The sequence below is a fragment of the Caenorhabditis remanei genome, chromosome IV (assembly GCF_010183535.1).
Source record: "Caenorhabditis remanei strain PX506 chromosome IV, whole genome shotgun sequence".
In the NCBI taxonomy this organism is placed as follows: Eukaryota; Metazoa; Nematoda; class Chromadorea; order Rhabditida; family Rhabditidae; genus Caenorhabditis; species Caenorhabditis remanei.
In genome coordinates this window covers 10,338,302-10,361,128 of record NC_071331.1, presented here as the reverse complement: position 1 = coordinate 10,361,128, position 22,827 = coordinate 10,338,302, and the positions used below count along the sequence as shown (strand labels likewise).

The following is a 22,827-nucleotide window of genomic DNA, read 5'->3' as shown; positions in this document are numbered from 1 at the left end:
TTCCTTCTCATTAGAGCACACTCGCCGTTTTTAACGGCTCGTTATCTGATTCTCAGTTTTTCAGCGTTAAAAAACTGTTTCACGTTTGAAGGATTGCTTTGAACCATTTTAAAATTTTATGGCACATGACAAATTAATTTTCTAACTCATTCTGACTTCGAAGTGTAACATTTTAGTTTTTCACTAACATACGTGCTCTCTGAATCTGTAAAAAAAATTTTAGAGATATGTACTTCTGAAAGTTTAAAATTTTTCTCTTTCACTATAAAGTGAAGTTGGCGTTGACAAATTTGAACATTAATTGCGCACAGCTCACTTGAAATTCTATTTCTTCGTCAATCTTTACTAATAATATTCAGCAGATCCGTTTGTCTGTCCGTCTGTCGCCGACTCCAGCGCCTTCTGTACTGAACCGTTTTTAATGAAACTTACACAGATCGCTTGGAAATTTTCCCCGGATGATGCCCGTCTATTTTTTTTAGATAGAATAGTTCGAAAATAGGTCACTACGTGAAAAAACGTGGTTTTCAAGCCTTTCATTGCCTTCCATTTTCGAAATAGGGAAATAGGAGTTCACGGGAAAAATAGTTATAGAAACTTTTCATTCTTCAAATAAATTCATTTCTTCAAATCGTCTAGAAAATGCGTGGGTTTCAAACTATTTTTTGGCTTTATTCCAGGTTAGATGTCCTTTGAAAACTCGAACGTTCCATGAAACACTTAGACGTCCCTTGAAACACTTAAACGTCCTATCATGACCTAATTTTTTTCCGAAAGTTAAAACGTCCTTTCGAATGTTTAAACGTCCCAAAAAATGTTTAAAAGTTCCATAAAATGTTTAGACGTCTCCAAGAAATTCCAAAGGCTCAGCACCCTGGAAGTAGTGGTTTCCTTAAAACAGAGACACACTGATACTTGCTTGCACTTTTTTCCATAACTTTAAACTTGATGTTTCTGTGTTAAGAAATCCACTACTTCCGTGTGCGGAGCCTAAGAACCGTGCCAAGATTCAAAGACGTTTTTGTTTTTAGACAATCACTACTTATAGGTGTCACAGCAATCTCTTGGTTTTGAAAGTTCAAAGGACGTCCGAATATTTTTTGGACAACTAATTAGTTAAAGCAAATTTCAGGATTTCAAGGAACGTCTAAATATTTTATGGGACATCTAAACGGTTTTAGGACCCCAAAGAACGTTTAAATGTTTTGAGGGATGTCTAAGTGTTTTAAAAGGTGCTTAAATGTTTAAGGAACGTCTTAGTGTTTTTTGAGACGTTCGAGTTTTCAATATAGTCTTTTTTTCTTGACACTCTTTCAAAGTTGGACATTTTAACTGAAAACGGTCAAAGTTGTTTGATTTATAGCCATTACTGTACTCCATTTTTAGCGGCTGTCTAACTTTTAAACTTAGAAATATGTAGAATAGTTTTGAAGTCTTTCAGAGAAAAAATTCAGGAAACAAAACTTTTCAGATCAAACCAGACTGAAGAGAAGATTTCCGTGTATATGAAAAACAATTTTGAAAGATTTTGGGGGGGGGGGGGGGGGGGGGAAGCGGCATTGCTGCCGATCAGTCAAAAACTTAAAAGTAATACTTTAAGTTAATTTTTTAAAGATGTGAATAGGAAAGTTTCCAAATTTCAAAGCTTCAGTAAAGGAGTTGGTCATTTTCTGTGTTTAGTACAATTCATTCTGAGACTTCATATGTCTCCATTATTAAAGAAGTTGCAACAGTCAGAAGCTTAATAGAAATAAATTGAATGAAAAAAACATTACTCAAAAAGTGATGGTGATTTGTGAATAAGTAAATTTGTCGTTGATCGATTACCTTCAAATGGCAATAACTTCTAGGATGAGGATTTGTTAAAACATGGTCTTAGTCTGCCATATTCATAGAGGGAGACGGCATTGCCGCCGAAATTTGACATTAATATTTGAAAGATCACTCGCCTCTTGAGGAGGGAGAAAAGGAGAAAAGTTCCTGTTCTTTTAAAATAGTATGTTAGATAAAGAAAAAAATGAATACAGTTCTGAATAGTGAATTGAAAACTGCTCATATTGAAATCCATTTTTGATCAGGGTAGAAATGTCCTTGAGTAAATTTGTCGAAATCGTATCAGAAAAGAAGAGATGTTTTAATTTTTCTCTACCGGAACGAGCTGTTTAGCTAACAAAAACTACCGGCAAGTGAAGAAAATTAATACGATCCAGGGGAAGGAGAAAATTCTGAGACCTCGATACTCTGAACAATTTGAGAGACGCCACAGGCGCTGTAACACCCAAAAGGGTGGTGTAGAAAAGGAGGTTGAGCAGCCGTTAGGCTGCGTTAACCGACTGGTAAATTATATAATTCATATCTAAACGAGACTTGCGGAGAAATTCCTAATTTGTAACATATTTAATTCTAGTATTATCCATATAAACTGGTTAGTTCGCTATAATTTACGCTCTCGTTCTCAAATTATTCTGTGAATATTTCATTCTCGTGGTCTGGGTTTCTTAATTTTTCTGTTTCAATAAGCTTTTTTGTGTTCACGGATTTCTGTTCCTACGATAATTGGGGCTTAAAGAGAACTTCCTGCCATTTCTATTTTTCTCGATTTTTTTTCATTGATACCCTAAATTTTTCTCGAATGAGTGATATTTGGAACTAGTAATCGTAATTTAAATTTCTATGAACCTTGTTACTTCGGCGATTCAAAATCTTACTTCGAGAATATTTTTGTATTTTTTGTCTCCTGGCAAAAGACTGTTAACAACGTTTTCCTTTTTTATTTTCTAAACTTTTTGAATCATTTAAAATTGAGGCTCTCCATTTTTTTTGAATGGTTTACTAAATCATTTACTAAATCTCATGTTATTTCCTGCAGTATTGAAACAGTAGAATTTGCATCATGTTTCAATTTCTCTACATATTAGATTAACTTATTTTTATGTAGTGTGTGCGGAATTCACAGTTTCTACTGCTTATTTGTTGGTTACTTGCTCCTTAACAGTTGTGAAATCCTTTTTTCCTGTTTCGCGTTTTCTATTATTGACAAGTGTTTCTATAGTGATCGTTCACCCTTTCAATTTTATCTTCTCTTAAATTGATTTTCTGTCGCATGATCGAATCATCATTTTTGTTTCTGGAAAAGCTTTTCCGCTGTCTTATTATTCTCTTCCGATCATCTGAAAATTTCGTTTTGATAAGAACCAACTTTTGTTATTCGAACTTTCAAGGGATCAGCCTTCTTTGAAACAGAAATTAACTGATTGGCATAGATATTACGAGTACACAGTACAATTTTACGCCTTTGAACAGTTTTTTTTTCTGTTTCGGAATACTAATAACATTTGATTTCTTCAATTTCTTTCTAGTAATTGTACTGAAGTTCTTCCAACTGAATTTTGAAGACAGTCACTTGCCCACGGAGGTCACGGATTAATCGAGTGTTGCTCAGTTTCTGAAATTTTTTCGTTGATGTTTTAGGATGTTTTAGGATGGTTTTTTTTTGGTTGTTTGTCTTATGTCTGTCTGATTTTAAATATTTTTGTTGCGGACCTTACTCCTCGCCCCACTCTGCTGCTGCAAATTAAAACAAACGTCGAACCTCGTTCTCACTATTTGTTGTTTTGTCTTTAAACGGTTTTTGAAAGATATTTAATGTTTCAAACGTCTCAAAATTACGTGCTCTTCTATGGTAACCTATAGAATTGTCTTCAATTTTCAGGAAAAACTTTTTGTTACTCGTTGTCTCACTCATCTGTCCTTGTTTTTCTGAATGATTTTCAAATTAAATGGACTCGATGATCCAATATCAACTAGTTTCGCTGAATTCTCTAATGAGATTTCTGAAATCGATAAAACTATCATCTTACTGCTGTGAATTCATATATAATTACGTACAAAACTGTTTCGCACAAATATTAAAATCAAATCTCAACTGATCATTCATTTTTATTTTACACAGACCAATTGTGCAAAATGATAAATGTTGCTTTTTCATTGCCTCTTCATTTCTTTCTTCACTTTTTCCATTATGTTCTGCTTAAACTGTTCATTTCCAGCATGTAAATCGTGGATGTCTTCTTCCTCTTCAACCTCAAACAAAATCAAAGAAATCAATGTGATCGTGGTTGGTGTTAGTGGTTCGGAAACCGTCAAAGGGCCGTCTGGAGTTGGGAAATCTCTTCTTTGCAATCGATTCGTCCGACCTGCAGCAGATGAATTTCATAGAGAACATTCATCGGTTTTGTCACAGGTAAGGGGGGAGGGTGTTTAAAGTTGACTAGTAAGTATTTCAACATACTGATAGTTTAATAGCGCTGAGAAAGAGAAAAGTAAAAATGAAAAAAAAGCAAATTTTCCTTCGAGTTTTCCGTTTCAATGTGGTTTTACCTTATCCACATTTCACATATGGACAGTAGTGTGAGGATACATCGACAAATAATTTTGATAAAAAATTGATAATAACTAATGCTAGATTAGAAGGAACACATATTTTTAAAATTTTATCTAAAAATATTTTCGAGCGGTTTCAAATGCTCCACTTCATTAGCAGGTTCTGTGAAAAGTAATTACACGAATGTAATTTTAAGCTCAACACGATAATACAAGCACATTTGGAAAAGGTCTTTCAATTACAAGTTGAAAACATAACGGTAGTTTTTAGGATAATCTAAAAACGTATTGAAAAAAATATCCGTTTCCTGTTTACCGGATTACGAAGTTTGCATGGTGAAATAACATTTCGATGCTGCTGAATTCGAATTATTCGCTGTCTCACACTTTCTGTTTAAGAATACAACTATCAATTGAAGCCAATCTCTACTCTTTATAATTTTCAGATAGACTTCTGCGGTAGTCCAGTCATCAACAAAGACCATTGGTTATACTGGGGAAGTCGTTTGTTGAACTGTCCAGAGGGTTCAACTCCAAGTGTTGTCATTCGGGTCGCCGAGCAGACAGGTAAGGGGTTTTTCAACTTTTTGTCAATGCACGGGGTCTGGAGAAGCAGTACTGAAAATAACGCGTTCCGCTGAAATCGCCGAAAATTTTAGCGCGAAATTCAAAATTAATTTTTTAATAAAAGTTAAAATTTTTTTTTAATAGAATTGATCTGGAAAAGGCACGAGACAGTCGAAAAACCGGCCAAAAATTCGTGAAAATGGATATAAATCGGCTCAAAAGTGGTCGATTAAGCTGCGTATCAAAACATTCTAATTGAGAAAAATTGAAATTTGAATTTGCCGCCAATGTCTAGTGGACCGCGTTCGATTTCAGTACTCATCCCCAGACCCAGTGCCAATGGTAAGCCGTGGAACATTTATCATACATTATGCATGAAACTCAAAATCGAGACTTAACTGAAACCGAAAAATTGAAAAATCACCAAATGAGGAGAAGCTTCAGTTAGATGGATTTACAATGTAAATTTTGTATGATATGTCCGTATTGAGAACTTAGAAGGTTAGTATCATAAAAGCTGTGATTGAAACAGAAAGCCACAGGGTAGTTGGTCTTTATGGTTATGGTAAAGAAGTTTTCACCGTGCCAATTTTTAAATTTTCTGGTAAACTTTCCGTTTTTTTTGTTGGCTAGGAATCGGTAACACGGATCACAAGTCCCTGTTATGCAAAGGGTTGGTACTGTTATAAAGTTTACAAATAACCCATTGAGTGATCATCTAATAAAGTTTGATTTCACACATCAGCGAAACGGAAAATTTTTTCTCAAAGCATATTGCAAAAATTCAAAAAAAATTACTGTATTTGCTAACAGTTTCATAGGAATAAACTTGCGTCAAGATAGTTCGTTCTAGGAATCGAAAAATCAACGCAGTACTGATTTGTCTTTTTTTTTAGTTAGTGCGAAGTTAGCGCACTGCGAAACCCTTTCTTTGGTATCTCACTGACCAAAAACAATCTAGCAATCAACTCCGCATGAAACACCTATTTCAATATTTCACTGACTTTCAAATCAGTATGAAACCGAATTTTATATTAATTTACAGAATTCCTGGATGACGAAACGTTCGAAACCATCGCTGGATGTTCGAAATCTGAAAACTACAGTCAGAGATGCAGCAGGACGAGTTTACAGAGTCGGGACAAGTTGATGTATATACAGAAAGTGAGTTAGCATTTGACTGTTTCAGATTGTTCTTATTTGTAGATTGAAATATTTTTTAAATAGTAGGATGGTCAATGACATCGAATGTTGATTTTTCGATAAAAGAACAAACTTCTCTGACGCTTTGGATTGAACTTTTGTATCAAAAACTGTTTTAAACACAATGTGAATCAGCCATTTTTTTAAATGAATAAAATTGGTTTCTGATAATGGAGGCACAAAATGTAAGCTCTCTATCTTCAAAAAAAAATATTAAAAACAATACAAATAGATTTTAGTATATCAAAAAGTCTATTTCGACTTACAATAGGTAATTTTGTATCTCTTGCAGGAACAACTCGGTCTGGAATCTGAATTCCCCCAACACCTCCTCCCTGATGGAAAGTTCAACGTCGACGGCTTTATCCTAGCATGTGCCGTGTCCAAGGACTCCCCACTCCACTCGAATCATGTCTTGAACATCGCCAAATCAATATCGAAAACCAAGAAACCAATTCTCATTGCACTGACAAAATGTGATGAATTAAGTGAAGACAGCAAGAGACATTACATGAATTTATTTCTGACAACCAAGGAGTTGAAACATGTTTTATGTAATTTACCCCCAGTGGAAACGTCTTCAGTGAAGAACGTGAATGTGGAGTATTTGTTCGGAACGATGGCTTTGTTGTGTCTAAGATCTCAGAAGTTGGTGAAGAAACCGTTAGGATATCAGGAGGCGTCACTTTTTGTGGAGCAAAGGAATCTGCATGTCAAGTGAGTTTTTGATTATTGAAACTTTTCAAAACTCTAAAATGTTCAGTGTTGTGATAGGAAAGAGCAAACTATATAAAATATATGTTTCAACGTGCTGTTAGAGTTTTTTTTTTTGTTTAGAATGATATTCTGTACGAATGATGCCGATGGAAAAAAATCAGACATCACACGGCCTGGTCCGTTTTGAACCACATTTTGAATTTGTGGTTTGACTGAGAATAAGTTCAGACTGAGAATAAGTTCGGGTAAAAATTATTCTCGTGTTAATAAAAGGCGTACTTTATTCCTGAGGAGAGATTTTAAAAAGAAAACGGGACTCCAAATCTTAAAACCTATAAAATTACCTTTAAAATTAAAGGTGTCCCAGATAAGAGCACGACAAACCTATCTGCAATAGTTACAAAAAAACTCAGTCAACTTTCAATGAATTGTTGTAACAGTAGAATTTTGTGGGTCGTCACTTGGTCTTCGATTCATTTTTTTGACTTGCCTTGTTTATCAATAAATCATTAGTTCAGAATATAGTCTGAAGCAACAATGATAAGAATGAAACTGTGTTTTTCATCATAAATCACAAAATTAAAGTTCCTTGTGACTCTTACAATTGTTATCGTAGCTCTGAGTTATTAGTTCCTCCTAAACAGAAGGACACTATAACACAGTCCTGAAACAGATCATTTTGCTGGAAAAATTTTGATATTCTCCTTCAGATCATTCAACTACATAGATACTTTGAAAAGTTCGGAAAATAACACATAAAAGTGAAACAGATGATTATTCACTGTTCCAACCCTGTCTGATTTCCATTGTTCAAGAGTTTCAGTGCTACACGAAATCTAACCATTTCGATTTAGATGCTGCTTCTCGACCCTTCTCTCCCAAGCGGTTCCCCTCTGCGTCTACCCAAAAAAGTGTCTCAGTTGGAAACAAGTTCTAGCCGATATCGATCGCCATCCTGATCTCATGAATTTTGTGACAGTATTCGGAAGTCGGGTTGCATTCGAAATGTACGAGAGATATGTGTCTGAAGCGAAGGAATTGTGGGCAATGAATAGGTGAGGGTGAACACATCAATGAGTTAGAAATATCCATATTAAAATCAAAAACTTGGAACAGAAGTTTTCAAAAAAATTATCTGTTCCCGAAAAGTGATTTGTGTGATTAAATACTTGCGCCTTTGTTCGCATACCTATTAATTGTCCACCACAATGATCATATTTTTCAGACTGCGATCCATGGTGCCCCGCCTTTTTGATATATTCCAAGTGTTTCTCGACGTCATCGATTTGACTGAAATGGAATGGAACATGGCGAGAGATTACATGAGATGTCATCCACTATTCAATGTTCTTTTTGAGTCGAATGGTGGGTTAAACTTTCTGAAATATTTTTCTGACCCATTGACACGCTTGATGATGAATAATTTTTTACGGGCTTTCGAAACCGTGAAATATTTTCACGATTAACGTTTTCCAGAATACGACTTGGATATGTGGACACCCAAGACGTTCAACGTGGATGAGAAGTCTAGACTTCCTGCGGAAATTCTACTTCTTCCAGAAGCTGCGAAGGTTTTCGAACAGTTTAGGGTGAGTTAAAGTGATTTTATTTGAAAAAAACTAGCATCCGGAGAAGATATTGGTACTGAAACTTCTTGTTCGAAACAGAACATTTTTGCATCTGACATGATAGAAAAGCACATCGAGGATGCTATAGAAGCAAGACAGTAGAAACAAGAAAAATGCATGTTTCTCAAACATCACAAAAAAGGGTGATGTTTTATTACTCGCTAGATCCTTAAATTTGTTTAAACATATTTTTATGTAAAACACTCCTAAAACAACTGTCCAAAAGATCAGCCAAAAAGTATCAAATCCTTGTTTAGCTTTCAAAAATAATCTGTCCGATCGGTTTCTGTTTTGTCAAGACCGAACATATGACATTTCTAAATCAGGATTGAGCGGAATTCCACCTTCCGCTTTCCAGATTATTTCCTTCTTAGAAGATTTCAGATTGAAAAAAGTTGTTCAACTACTCGACTGATATGTTTGAGTCTTTTGCAGCAAAGCTATCAGTTTTTACCAAAAGACAAAATTTAACACAAATATAACCATCTTTAGAGTCTTTTTACAACAATACATTTGTTAACAAAGAAACTTTTGTCAAGCTATCATATCGTTGTGTAAATAAAAACCTTTCCATTTATCTGTTATCTGAAAATGAAAATTTCGCAAAGCTTGAGCTTCTTTCATTCGAAATTTCTAGAAACTCAAAATAAATTGTTCTTAAAGGCGGACTGAAGTCATAATTGTTCTTCTCGGGCAAAATAATACATTAAAAACATGACGTCAGTAATCCTTTAAATTAATCAGTCGCTGTGGGATGATATAGGTCACGTCCCATATGTCCATACTGACTCCATAACCTTCCTCAGTTAACAAGACCTTGTTTAACTTTGAAAAAGAATCTGCCCGATCGGTTTCTGTTTGTCAAGTACGAATTTGTAATTATAAAACGCACTCACGATGTACCGAATTATTGTAGAATGAAAATCTAACAATTTATCTGCTATCTGAAACTGAAAATTTCGTTGAGTTTGAGCTTTTTTCATTTGAAATTTTCAGAAACTCACAAAATTGTTCATAAATGCATTAGACGCAGTAGGTGTTGGTGAACATAACGTGTTTGAACTCAGTCAGTCAAACATAGGGTCTCTCTGAATCTGAAAATATCAAGTGTCATTGTTTCAGGTGACGACTCAAAACTTACGTCTTGTGCATCAACTGGGCCAAGAATTCGAGTATCTCCTCCCGGAAATCCCTCAAATTCTTCCCGGAGCATCCCTTGACTCATCTTATCCCTATTTTCAAAACTTTGGAATAGTCAAGAAACTGACACCAGATCTGATCGCAGAAGTATACGATAGATTCCAACAAAAGCTAATGGATAATGCAAGAACTCAACTGGAAGAGTGCCTTCTGGAAGCTTCTTCGTCTATTCAGAACTCCTGGAAATCATCAGAATACATCCATGTGGATTTCAAAAAGATGGAAAATGTAAGGAATTATTTGGAAGGAGATGAAAGATACGAGTGGATGAAGTTGATGGAAATGGAGAGAGATCGAATCATTCTCTCATTTCTCCCATTCATTTTCAATGCTTCCCCACTCAACTGCCCTTCATCTGATATGTGTATCGATATTGTTGGTACTTCGATACTGAATGATTTCTCTGAACAAACGAGCACTTTTGGAGGATCTTCTGGATTTTCGGAATGTTTTGAGGCGACGAGAAAGAATTCGGGGAAGAAAATACCAAGGATTCAGGTGAGCGTTTTTGCTCTGTTTCTGAGAGGAGAGGAACTTGGTGCTACATTATAAAATTAGTTTATCATTTTTCGTAAATGGAAGAAGTACTCCATGAGAACTGCAAAACAATTGTTCTATATATGTAGTTGCCCATAACGTTTAGCGGATACATCATTTCCGCTGAACTATGTACACTTTTTGTAGATTTACTGAAACTGGAAAATTTCGAAACTCACAACGTGCTAATTACTTTAGTACCAAAGTTTCGCTTGGAAAAGTTCTGGATTTTTCGTATTCCGTTTTGTTAGAAAATAATAATCGACTGAAACCCATTATTCAAAACATCCAACAGAAGACAATGAACTAATTATAGTTACATATGTTTTATTGTTTTATTATTCAACTAAACGAAGAGCCTGAAGTCTTTGAAATGAGTAATATTTCTGAAACTGTGTTTACATCTTTTAAAGTGCTGACGAAATACACAAAAATTTATTTTTCATCAATTCGTATTTTCTAATTTTCTAAATCCGCCGACCGAGCAAGTTTTGCTAGAATAAACTTATAAGCTCGCCACGTATCCCTTGGAATTTTTTATTCAGTTTACCGGTTTTTAGGATATTTGGGTAACTGAACTAACATTTTTGAGATTCCCCTGCTTGCGACCTATCATTAATAATTTTCATCGGAGATTATTAAAAAATTTACTGTAACCGAAAAATTGTAAAAACTTCTGAGTACTCAATAATAGTACTTCGTGCTCTCGTGAAATTTTATCTGAATACCGAAAGCATTACATAACACAACTTCATTGGATCAAGTGCAATACTAGATCAATTAAAAAGACTACCAAAGAATTTCAAACATGATCAATAATTTACCAATTTTCGTACAGGGCCTACAATTTTTGTTTCACATCACTCAATAAGTTTGCTGTTTCGATAAGAAATTTTAGCTCTTCAAGTTGACGTATTGTAATTGCTTTTTAGAAATTGATATTGCTTATTATCGAAATAAAAAAGTTCCGACATTTTTTACCGACGCGTGTTTGCGGACAATTTTAATAATTTAGCACTTAGTCCGCAAACACGCGTCGGTAAAAAATGTCGGAACTTTTTTGACGCGACAATATGACACACAGCAAAAACATCCAATTAGAAATGTATTAACAGAGTGTGTGAAACATAAAATACGTTTTCTGTAAAAACCGGTTGAAAAAAATACGTAGTTCTCGGATCGCAATATACGAGTTCGGGAACATTTTCAAAACAATGTATCACAGTGCACAGTCTCCCCCACCAAAAAAAAAGGCTGCAATCGAAAGTTCTCAGCGGAGCGCGAATGCCGCGCGCTACAGTAGTCAGAATAAATTTTTTCTTTATTTTTCAACTGAAAATTTTGATTTTGTTTAAATTACAAACAATAAAGGCAATAAAAAGTGAAAATCGTCCATAACAAAGAACGAGAAAAGCAAAAGCAGCATTATGAAAGAAAGAAAACCATTTTTAGAGCAAAAATAAAGGCGCTGATACAGATCGAAGTTTTGGCCTGAAAAATAGGTTTTTCCCTTATTTCTCGAAACTTATTCGGCAAAAAAGTGACCCATCCATAATAAATGAAGATCTATTTATTGCGAATTTTTTGAGCTATAATAGAGGTGGAAACGTCAAGAAATAGAAAAATTATCAAATACAATACATAAAAGACATAAAATCATGGTTTTTAGAAGAATGATTGTTTTTTCTTGATGTATTCATCACATTAACCTTTATTTATACGAAATTTTCTTGTTTTTTGCTCAAAAATCACGTGTTATGTGATATGAAATCTCAATTTTTCTCTAAAATCTATGATTTTCCAGAAGTTCATGCAATTGGGTACATTGTAAAACGGGTCCAGTGCCAGAAGAATAGAATTCGTTCGAATTGGTTAGTGTAAAATCAAATTTGAATCATAGTTTAGTGGTAACGATTTCAGAATAATGGCACCACCACGAAAAAAGGCAACAGTTAGAAAAGAAAATGCAAAGCAAGCATCTATTTTCAAACAAGCAAAAAACGTAGAGATTCAACACGAAGCAGAAAAAGAAGTTTTATTGCCGAGACTGAAAAATGAAGTGTTTTATCTGAAAAAGGAAGTAGAAGAACTGAAGGAAAATCTGAAATCTTCTAACCAAAATCTGCTAGATGCACAACTGGAAATAAAAAGATTGAAAAGTGAACACGATATTCTTATTGCAACAAGAAAGTACGAAAATGATCAATTTTCATCTTCGCTTCTCGAGAAACAAAAAGAAGGCATCGATCTCAAATGTAGAGCTGACCAACTACAGAAACGTGTTAACACATTGGTCGAGGAGTCGCCAAGCCGCGGAAAATGCCTGAAAGAATATAGTATGATTAAGGCTACCAGCACCAAGAAAGATCGTTATGAAAGAATTATTAAAATGATTTCTTCATTTGTGGGACATCTCAATGTTGACGCCTTCTTGTATGACTTCTTGAAGATGGCAGACGAAGATGAGGAATTGAATTTCACTATGAGGTTGTCTCCCTGGAATTGCTTCTTCATTGCAGTCAAACATCAACTATCAGACGGATTTTTAAAAGATTTCAAGCAATTCACAAAAGAGCATTTGCATATTGATATTTTTGCATCTCGTCAGAAAATTGAGGAAGTAAAGAAGAAGTTCGCAACTTCTAAATATTACACGTTTGAACGTCAGACTGTAATGAAACCATCACGAAGTGGGAAGCAAGTCATGGCAGAAACCGCGCTTGTAAAGGCCAATGATGTCCACGAGCTACTGTGCAGACGATTGGAAGTGTTGAGTCGGCATGGACGTCTTCTTTTCGATGATGGCACAAAAGACAGCATCGTTATTGGAGTCGGTGGAGATAAGGGTTCTGACACAACCAAACTTGTCATCGTCATCGAAAACGTCGACAGTCCCAATGATCCCCATGCAGTACTCCTCCTTGGCCTTTACACTGGCAACGACAGTCACTCCCTTTTGAAACAGAATTTTGCATCAGTTTTCGATCAATTAAACCAACTTCATAGTGTTCGATATTTTGATGGAAGCAATAATGTTGAAAAAGCTGTTGTCATGAAGCCACTGGGAGACTGCAAGTTTGTGTCGGCAATGTACGGTCACGCAGGACAAAACTCCAAAACGCCTTGCTATGTGTGCAATTTAGCATGGTCTACACACAGATCCGATACTGCCAGTCTTGAGAATTTCGATTTTGAGTTGTCCGGAGAAATTCGTACTCTTTCCGATCTCAAAAAAACCGGCGTTCCTCTTCTCGATGTTGATCCTTTGAACGCTGGCCCTCCTGGAGTTCACACAATTCTTGGAATTTGTCAGTATTATTGTATCGATTGGCTCATTGCAATGGCTATCAACTTTGACACTGGCTCATCATCTCCAGCAAATCTGAAACAACTAAAGAAAGACTTGAAGAAACTGGTTTTGGAAACAGAAGAAACAACTAATTTAGTTGATTCTCTAGAAAGTTCACTGGAAAGAATTAACGATGCCGTGACTACCATTCAAAAAAACTGCAAGACTACTAAGCCAAAACAAACGAATTCTTTTCACTGCACATCTTCGTTTTGTATTGTTGGATCTTCTAAAAAGTCATCTTTTCGGGATTCTTCTATCTTCCAGTGCACTTCGTGTAAAGCTGCCGTTCACGATGTTTGTGCATTTTACATTACTGAAGAGCAGCGACTTCTGATGGACCAATCGAATGCAGTTTGCTTGGATTGTCGTCATGGAATGATTCCGTCGATTCCCGATCGTCTCTCTCTGGCCCTTGAAATTTTGAAATCGGTGAACGAGCAGCTCCTTCAAGCTCAGGATATCTTAGAAGTTGCTGATAATGAGAGATTGAAATTGGAGCAACATCTTAAAGGCTCCCGTATTCAAACTGAAGTGTCGACTCGTCAACTTCTCGAAGCTGCTCTCAGAAGTATCGGATGTGACAGTAGAATTTGGTACCAAGATTTGACAGGGAACCAGGCTCGAAAGTTTCTCCGTCATTCTTCCATTGATAAAGTGCTTGCGGTTTTCACTTCTAACAGCAGAAGAGCTCCAAACGCTTCAGAAAAAGTAAAAATCGATTTGATGCGATCAGTGATGTTGGATCTTGCTACATTGATGTCGGCCGCTTCGAATTCAGTGAAAAATGATGACGAGATTGATGAAATTGAGAGAGTTTTGGAGAGATTTGTTGGAAATCTTCGTGAAGCTCAACCAGATGCTTCTGTGACTCCAAAGCTTCATTTATTGTCGTCTCATCTCATTCCATATCTGAAGCGTTATCGTAGTTGGGGAAGAGTGACTGAGCAAGGAATCGAAAGCTTGCATGCTATCTTCAACAGGCTCAACGTTCGATTTGCCGCTGTTCGGGATCCGATCCAGAAAGCTACTCTTATCGTCGATCGATTATCCCATTTCAATCTTATTTTTGATATTGGTTCTTCTTGGTTCAAAGAGGAATAGAAGATTTCTTCGAATAAATTTTTGTTTCCAGCAAGTGAATTCCGACGAAATCTGAAAATAACGGGCGGAGAAGTATTTAGAGTTGATTCTTTCTAACCGCAAGCCAAATGAGGCGTAAATTCGTTGAAATATATTGATTATTGATGATGTAGCTGGTGTAACAATTCTGAAAAATTTTATCGGAGAAGAATAACCTGTTGTGATCGTTTAACTAACCGCAAAACAAATTTTTTCGGGAAATATCGCTATTTTCCGCCATTTCTCGTCTTTCGAAACTGCCATGAACATAATTTGCACGATGATTGCACTGAAATATTAAAAACTTTATCAGACAGTGAAAAAATACACGAAAAAGCAATATTAGAACGAAAAAAAGTGAAAATACAACATTCGTACGTTAAAAAATAATTTGCCGCCGACTGGGGTATGCGTATGCGCTCCATTGGACTTGCAGTTGTTTTCTTCGGTCTCACAGTACCCCGCGACGGGAATTTTTCAGAAAAAAATTTGAATGTTCGCAAAGGTGCGCGTTTGCATACCCCTCAATTTTCAGTTGATTTTTTAGCGTTATTTTTAGAAGGGCTATATTTCTTCAGAATCGAATATTTTTAAGTAAATTGACCCAATAAGTTATGAAGACAACCTTAAATAATCGATTTTTCACAATCTTTTCAGTTTTTATTGTTTTTCCAATGAGGAGATAGGTTTTTCCCGAGACATGGTGGAATCGCGTGTGAGTTCTCTTGTTTCGTTCTGTTTAAATTAGAAATATTTGTGTTTTTATAAGAAATATAGTCGAAATACACATATGCGAAGAAGAAACTCTGAAAATAGAAAGAATTTTCAAACTAAATCCCCTTTTTAACAGAAAAAAAGGAGTAAAAGTGAATTTGTGGTCTCTTTCACGTACCTCTACATCGACTGTGAAGATGTCACTGAATTCGTCAAATATTCAGTAATTCGTACGTTTATGTATTAACTGTCGAAGTTATTTGATGTTTTGGAGCCTACAGCGATGTGCTGTTTATCGAAATTTGTCAAGAATTTTACTCTTTCGTTGTTTTTTCTTATTTTTCTCTTCTTCTATGCTTGATTATAACAATCGTAAGCTAAATCCGACTTGTAATTACAGAATTTTCATTAACCTAACAAACGTATCATCCGACTAGATACAAGTAACTACTGAAGTTTGTTGTCACCATTCTTTCTGATTTTTTTGTTCATTCTGTAATTACAAGTCGGATTTAGCTTACAATTGTTATAATCAAGCATAGAAGAAGAGAAAAATAAGAAAAAACAACGAAAGAGTAAAATTCTTGACAAATTTCGATAAACAGCACATCGCTGTAGGCTCCAAAACATCAAATAACTTCGACAGTTAATACATAAACGTACGAATTACTGAATATTTGACGAATTCAGTGACATCTTCACAGTCGATGTAGAGGTACGTGAAAGAGACCACAAATTCACTTTTACTCCTTTTTTTCTGTTAAAAAGGGGATTTAGTTTGAAAATTCTTTCTATTTTCAGAGTTTCTTCTTCGCATATGTGTATTTCGACTATATTTCATATAAAAACACAAATATTTCTAATTTAAACAGAACGAAACAAGAGAACTCACACGCGATTCCACCATGTCTCGGGAAAAACCTATCTCCTCATTGGAAAAACAATAAAAACTGAAAAGATTGTGAAAAATCGATAATTTAAGGTTGTCTTCATAACTTATTGGGTCAATTTACTTAAAAATATTCGATTCTGAAGAAATATAGCCCTTCTAAAAATAACGCTAAAAAATCAACTGAAAATTGAGGGGTATGCAAACGCGCACCTTTGCGAACATTCAAATTTTTTTTCTGAAAAATTCCCGTCGCGGGGTACTGTGGGTCTGGGAGACTGTGCAGTGCACAACTTATACACTCGTTTGAACGTTTTCTTACAAAATTACAACAGTTTCCAAACTATTGGTTTTGCCAGAAGCACGTGACTGTTTTGTTTTTAATGTCTGTTTTCTCGGTGAGTTGACATCGGTTTCTTGGTGCAAAGGAAAGAACCTTCACATTGAAACCCCATGCCAATTTGGTCTTTACTAGCGCACATTACCCATTTTCCACACATTACCCATTTTTCAGATCTGTGCGATGTGTGGTGACCGGTTATCCATTGACTCGCTTGCCACTGCTCTATTTCATAATGACTTCATCAAATCATCAAATCTCAACTATTCCTCTGACGGGTCTAACTACCTAGAAGTCTTCGATGAGCCAACTCAAAACTGGAACACCCTCGAAATCTCAATGAGCAGTTATCACTCATGGCACCACAAGAATGACACAAACCCGAAGCAATTCATTGAGTTTACTGATGGCTATTTATTCGTGTACAACTCGAAAAGGGCGTCAAGTTTCAACTATGCACGGTGTGCAATTGAAAAACTGTCCGAGACGAATTCCGTGAATTTCGATTGTATTTTGGTGGTGGCCGTTGTGGAGGGAGGCGGTAGTGATTCAATGAAGGTGAGTCAATAGAAATGTTTGGAGCAACACAGAGGGGGGCAGGGTCATGAATGGAAATAGTAAATGTGTGTATTTATTTGGAAAGCTCCCACGCAAGTTTTAGGAAATTTCTGTCTGATTTTTGTTGTTGTTTAATGTCTGAAATTGGTCCTTTTGCTCTGAAATTTTGAAATTCTGAAATTTTGTTGTTATTGCTTTATAAAGCCTGGGCTGTGAGAATTGAATCCGATCACTTTTAGAAAACTTTCTTAAACAGTAATTCTTTGCTATTTTTGGAGAGAATTTGTGTAATTTCCTACCAATCCAAATCTTTTACTACGGTAATCTTTCCACAAGCCAATTAACTAAGTTTACTGGAACCGACAATTTTTTACAGTCTTGCCTGGCTTGACTACTAAAATTAACAAGTGCCATTGAACTGCTTTATGATATCCTACCAATATTACAATCTTTCCGGAGTCAGCTAATTCTGGTTGCTGGAACCGACAAATTTTTGCTTGACTTTGGCTTGACTACTAAAAAAATATGTACCGTTTCGTTCGGTCGCAAAATATGGGACCCAATTATGAAAATAGTTATACTGGCCTGGTCAACGATCCGTTTATAATTGTTAAGCCTGACAAGATTGTGTCACATCTCACCGAAATTGTGCGTCCCTATATTTTGTTGTTCGAGTATCAATTTTTATTTCGAAGCAAGTTTGACCGTGCTGGTTTGGACAGATCACAAATCTTCCTGCATGGCTAGTTTGTCTTTAAATGAGCGTTCGAAACGGTGATTTGTGGAGTTTTCGTATTTTCAGCAGATTTAGAGATTATGTGACAGCACACAGGCTCTTTAGATGCCATTGTTCATCTCAGGGATTAGATTTACAAAAATGAATCTGAAAATGAAATGATTATGAAACAGAACTTTTAGCTTTCTTTTTTTTATTCCTAAACTATTTGTATCGAAAGAAGTTCTATTCGTAATTGGTGAAATCATTTGAAAAACAAAAAAGAAAAAAAAAGGAAGACGGCATATTTTTTCTCTGTAAACTAAGCGTTATCGCAATTTTGTCCCGATGCGCAAACGGCCATGAGTCCAGTAGCCCAAGATAAGTTATCTAGTGAATATCAGGCAAACTTTATTTCTCGAGTAACCAACGTGACACGGTTTCAATACAGTCACAAAATGATCGAAGTTCGAAGACTGTTATTTCACTTTTCTATTTCTGAAAAAAATTAGCATTAGTCATTTCCGTTCTGCATCGGTTCTCTAAACTGGAAATTAAATCGGTGACCTAGTCATAACAATTTAGAAAACAACTATCTGACACAGTAAAAAATCAAAGTTTCATGTCCAACATAACAATTGCCTATGATCATTTCCACTAGTATATTGTTCAAACATGCCAGACGCTTCCTGCTGAAAAGAAACCAGTCATATCAGCCAGTCCGAGTTGATTGTTAACCTGTGTCCCATAGAGACAATGTGCATGTGTAAATGATGACTGTTCGTGAGTAAAATTCGAGAGATAGAGAGGAAAAGAGAAGAGAAAACTACTTGAGAGAGCACAGAGGAGTGGATACAAACCGTCCATTTCTCCCTTCTTTTTGTTTACTTTGACAAGGCGGCTAGCTAAAGCTCGTTTCCCTTTTTTTCGCTCTCTATACCTCTGATTTTTGACTTTTTTAGACAACAAGAATTAGAGTAGTAATAATAGTTTAGCGCTTGCACTGAAAATAATTTACAGTTTTTGAAACTGTAGAGAGAAGATCAATTAGTTTGTCTGTTGTTTCCTTTGTTAGCTTGGAGGTCGTAGAACTGAAATTGAAAAGTCTGAAAAGATATAGATCTCTTTCAGTGAAGAAATGCCCCCATCTCAGTCACCATAAATGCTATTTTTCCCAGAAATCTGATATGAACTATTCTCCGAAAATCTTTCGCACTGCGAAACCTACTTCACAAAAACTTTTTCAGCTCGATTTGGAATATCTCACTGAAGGCGCTGAGCTCTGCAAATCCATCGGTGCACGGTTCGCAGTGATTGACTTTAGAAAACGAAAGAACAAATCGAATGTGTTAAACCAACAACTAATGGAGTTTCTACACGATGTTTTGGATGGTCAAGTACAACCAATTAGCTCTACTTCGAATTCGGAAATGTGAGTAACAAGAGCGTGCTCATTAAACTTGTTTGTTTCTTTTAACTTCATTAGCTACTAGAAACTGAATTAATTTTGTTGTTAATTTTCAGAAGCAGTTTGGAAAATGACCGACCCTCAATACTCGCACCTTCTTTCACAACTTCTGGAATACAGTTTTTAACAAGTTAGTAATAAAGCTTAATTAGTGAAAATAATTCGTTTTTTCTTCCAGAACCCGACATTACAAATCGAAGTAGACGACAGAAAGCAGTTAATTCCAATATTAGGTTAGTTACAGTTTCTGACTCTTCACAATTCATTCAGTTCGATTTGAAATTAGTTTTTCTAATGAGCTAAATTTCAGGAATCGTGTAACCCGAACAGATCCGCTAATCATGTCACACTTCTATAGTTCACCTATTGAAATTCAACCAGCACCATTGGCAACACCGGAAGCTGTCGATTTCTCACCTGCTTATTCGTTGGTTAATGTGAGTTTCTTTCAGTAGAGAAATTAACGTTAGGAACAGTGTATCTAGCAATTATTAAATATGTATGACAGCTATTTTTATCGCGAAACTCGATCAAGTAACCGTGTACGACTTTAAGAAGGTATAGAAATTATGAAGCAGAACTTTTTCGTGTTTGGTACAATGTTTCCCTCTCCCGCGTAGTGAGGTTGATATTTTTGGGTAATTGTTGTCATACCGATTTCCTAAGCCTCTGCAATAAGAACCCTCCTCATCAAAGTATTTATCGGATAAAGTGAATTTTGCTAAACATACAGCCATAAACAAACGACCAAAGAAATATGTACAATAGTGATCAGATATAGAAACTATGAAATATGTTTGTAATAATGATGAAACTAATAGCATCTCTCTCGTGTGTCCTGATACGAAAAAACTAGTCAAACAAGGAGCAAACGTGTTCAAAATGTGTAAGAGATGTAGGAAGTGGGAAACTGAATTATTATTTTTTCAGGACGCCTTGCACACAATAATCCAAGTGAATGGGGCATCTCCAAAGACACCGCCAAATTACCACCATAACTATGAGTCATCTCCGGAAACAAGGAGTACGACGTCTACTGTTTCCGGATCAAGTCCAGGTGGGAGTTTTAGAATTTTACCCGTTCAAACAGCGGACGAATTATGGTAGAATCTATTATTATTATTTTGTATGACGATGAAACTGTTAATTTTTTCATAATGTGTTTCACCTTATTTTGAAATTGAGCGGGATATGTTTTCAATATTCTGTATAATCCCGCTTCACGTATTCCAGCACCCCGAGCAGTATCCGCTGATGTCTCCCGTCGTTCCCGTACCTCATGTGTCTCTCTGTCGACTGACTCTATAAATCGTCTGCATCGAACATCAAATCTATTCCAACTCCATCCAGAAACTGCAATGACTGCTGAACAAAAACAGAAATCTCTCTCGATTGAATCTCTAACGAAAGTTCCAGAAAAAGAGAAAGGAAATCGATTTGTTCGTAAAGTTGCCACGTCATTCCGGCTGAGAAAAAACCTGTTGGAAACGGATGGGGAAGAGAAAAAGAGCAAAGAGGAGAATAAGAAGAAGAGCTCAGTGACAACGTCTCCTGAACAAATCTCTTCGTTTTTGGAGAAAATGGCAACGAGATCTCTGCCACAGTCACCGAGAACGGATAGGAAGGCAAAATTGTATTCGTCTTTGAGTGAGTTATCAATTAATTGAGTGTTTAATGAAACCATATTTGTTAGCGAGAAGAAAATAAGTATCTGAAATAGTAACTGTTTCGAATCTTACATCTTTTGACAAATGCCCCAGCTCAACATTATGCGAACATTTGAATAATCAAAAACCAGAAAATTTTCAGACAGTACGACGGAAAAAGTGTCGAATGTATTATCATGGCTTCCATCGAAATCTTCAAAACGACTGATGAAGAATAAGAGTGCAACTCATGATGTAAGTTGCCATTTTCATTTACTTTTCAGTTTCTCCAAGCAGTTTTTTCTGGACTTGGTCAACCAGAAAACGATCTCATTTCATTATTACCCATTCCAGCTAAGCACCTCCCTCATCAGCTACACACCAGCCAGTACCAGTACTCAAGGAGTGATTGCATCAAATGAGAATCTGGAATTGTTATGCTCAACTTCCACTTCTGGAATTCCGGTTTACTTGGAGAAGTGTATTGAGTTTATTGAGAATGTAAGCTTTCCTGATTTGAAACAATACTTAAAATTGAAATTCAGAACGGAGGATTCGAGCAAGAGGGATTATATCGGGTACCTGGAAACCAAACACATCTAGCCGAGGTGGAGAAGAGGTTTTTGAAAAGTGTGAGTTATCAACTGACAAACAACTATTAATTTTGAAGTATCGATGCTTTCAAAACAATTTTGAAACTGAAATGTATTCAATTATATATATTTCCAGGGCGAATTCGACGTCTCGTCATTCGACACACCTGTCCACGTGGCAGCTACAGCGCTCAAAAGTTTCTTCTCTTGTCTTCCAGAATCTCTGATTCCAACTGATTATCATTCAAGGTGGAAACAAGTGATGATGGCTGCGGATGATAAGGAAGTGAGCAGTTGTATTCGATCGTAATATTAGGTGCTACAGAGAATCATGAAAATAAAGGAATTAGATGAAACGGATTATTTTAACATTTTCAGTTTCTAGTTGTTCACAAAATCCATGGTTCATAATATGCCTAATTCCATATTTTCCAGAAAATCGACGGAATCCGTGAAGCCCTATCCCACCTGCCCCATTCAAACCAAACAGTTCTCCGGTATCTAGTCAAACATCTTGCAAAAGTGTCATGTTCACCAAAGACCGTCATGAATTCGAATAATTTGTCAAAAGTTTGGACACCCACCCTCTTCAGGTATGTTGGAAAAGTTAAATTCACAATGCCGCGACAAACAATTGCTAAGAAAAAATGGAATATTTTTGATTCCCACCTGAAACCTAAATCTTTTTATAATACATATTTTGCAGACCGGTGTTCACTTCGTATGAAGAACTATCATCTGGTATAATTGCATTTCAATTGGCATTGGAACTACTCATCATCAATTCCGATTCACTTTTCTCTCTCAATACGCTTCTGTGAAGTGACTCGATTAAACTCGGGCCCATTATTTTCTTATGCATTATTTGTTGGATCTTTTGATAATAAATTTGTTACTTTTCATTGTCAGACTTGAAATTTCAATTTTTGCGTTCCCAAAACATTAGGGAGGGAAAATCGTTGCCAATGTTTCCGATTGTCACAATTTTATTTGAAAAGTTGCACATCGCTGATTATAAAATCAAGTTGGTAGATCTAATACAAGCCTTCTGAAACCGCGAGTTTCATTAAACAACTCAAAAATTCAGACTTGAATATTCATTTTCATGAAAATTGTATAATAATGAAAGATTGCATTCCCATTAAAAGTGAAAAGAATGTTCAGTTTCATCCCAACCATAATACCAGTAGTTTTTGGA

At 35.9% G+C, this 22,827-nt stretch overlaps 2 protein-coding genes across 2 annotated transcripts; both read left to right on the top strand.

Annotated features, from left to right (window-relative positions):
• Positions 1 to 4,063: 4,063 nt before the first annotated feature.
• On the top strand, positions 4,064 to 12,066 carry GCK72_013141 (uncharacterized protein; the record flags this gene model as incomplete). The annotated part of the gene is made up of 9 exons (XM_053729677.1): positions 4,064 to 4,243; positions 4,830 to 4,950; positions 5,996 to 6,114; positions 6,446 to 6,870; positions 7,725 to 7,925; positions 8,096 to 8,235; positions 8,347 to 8,459; positions 9,621 to 10,196; positions 12,040 to 12,066. 9 exons carry the CDS (start codon positions 4,064 to 4,066, stop codon positions 12,064 to 12,066), a joined length of 1,902 nt encoding a protein of 633 aa, XP_053584449.1.
• Positions 12,067 to 12,159: 93 nt separating this feature from the next.
• GCK72_013140 (uncharacterized protein) lies at positions 12,160 to 14,688 on the top strand (the record flags this gene model as incomplete). Its single annotated transcript, XM_053729676.1, has 1 exon — positions 12,160 to 14,688. One exon carries the CDS (start codon positions 12,160 to 12,162, stop codon positions 14,686 to 14,688), a length of 2,529 nt encoding a protein of 842 aa, XP_053584448.1.
• Between the last annotated feature and the right edge of the window lie 8,139 nt (positions 14,689 to 22,827).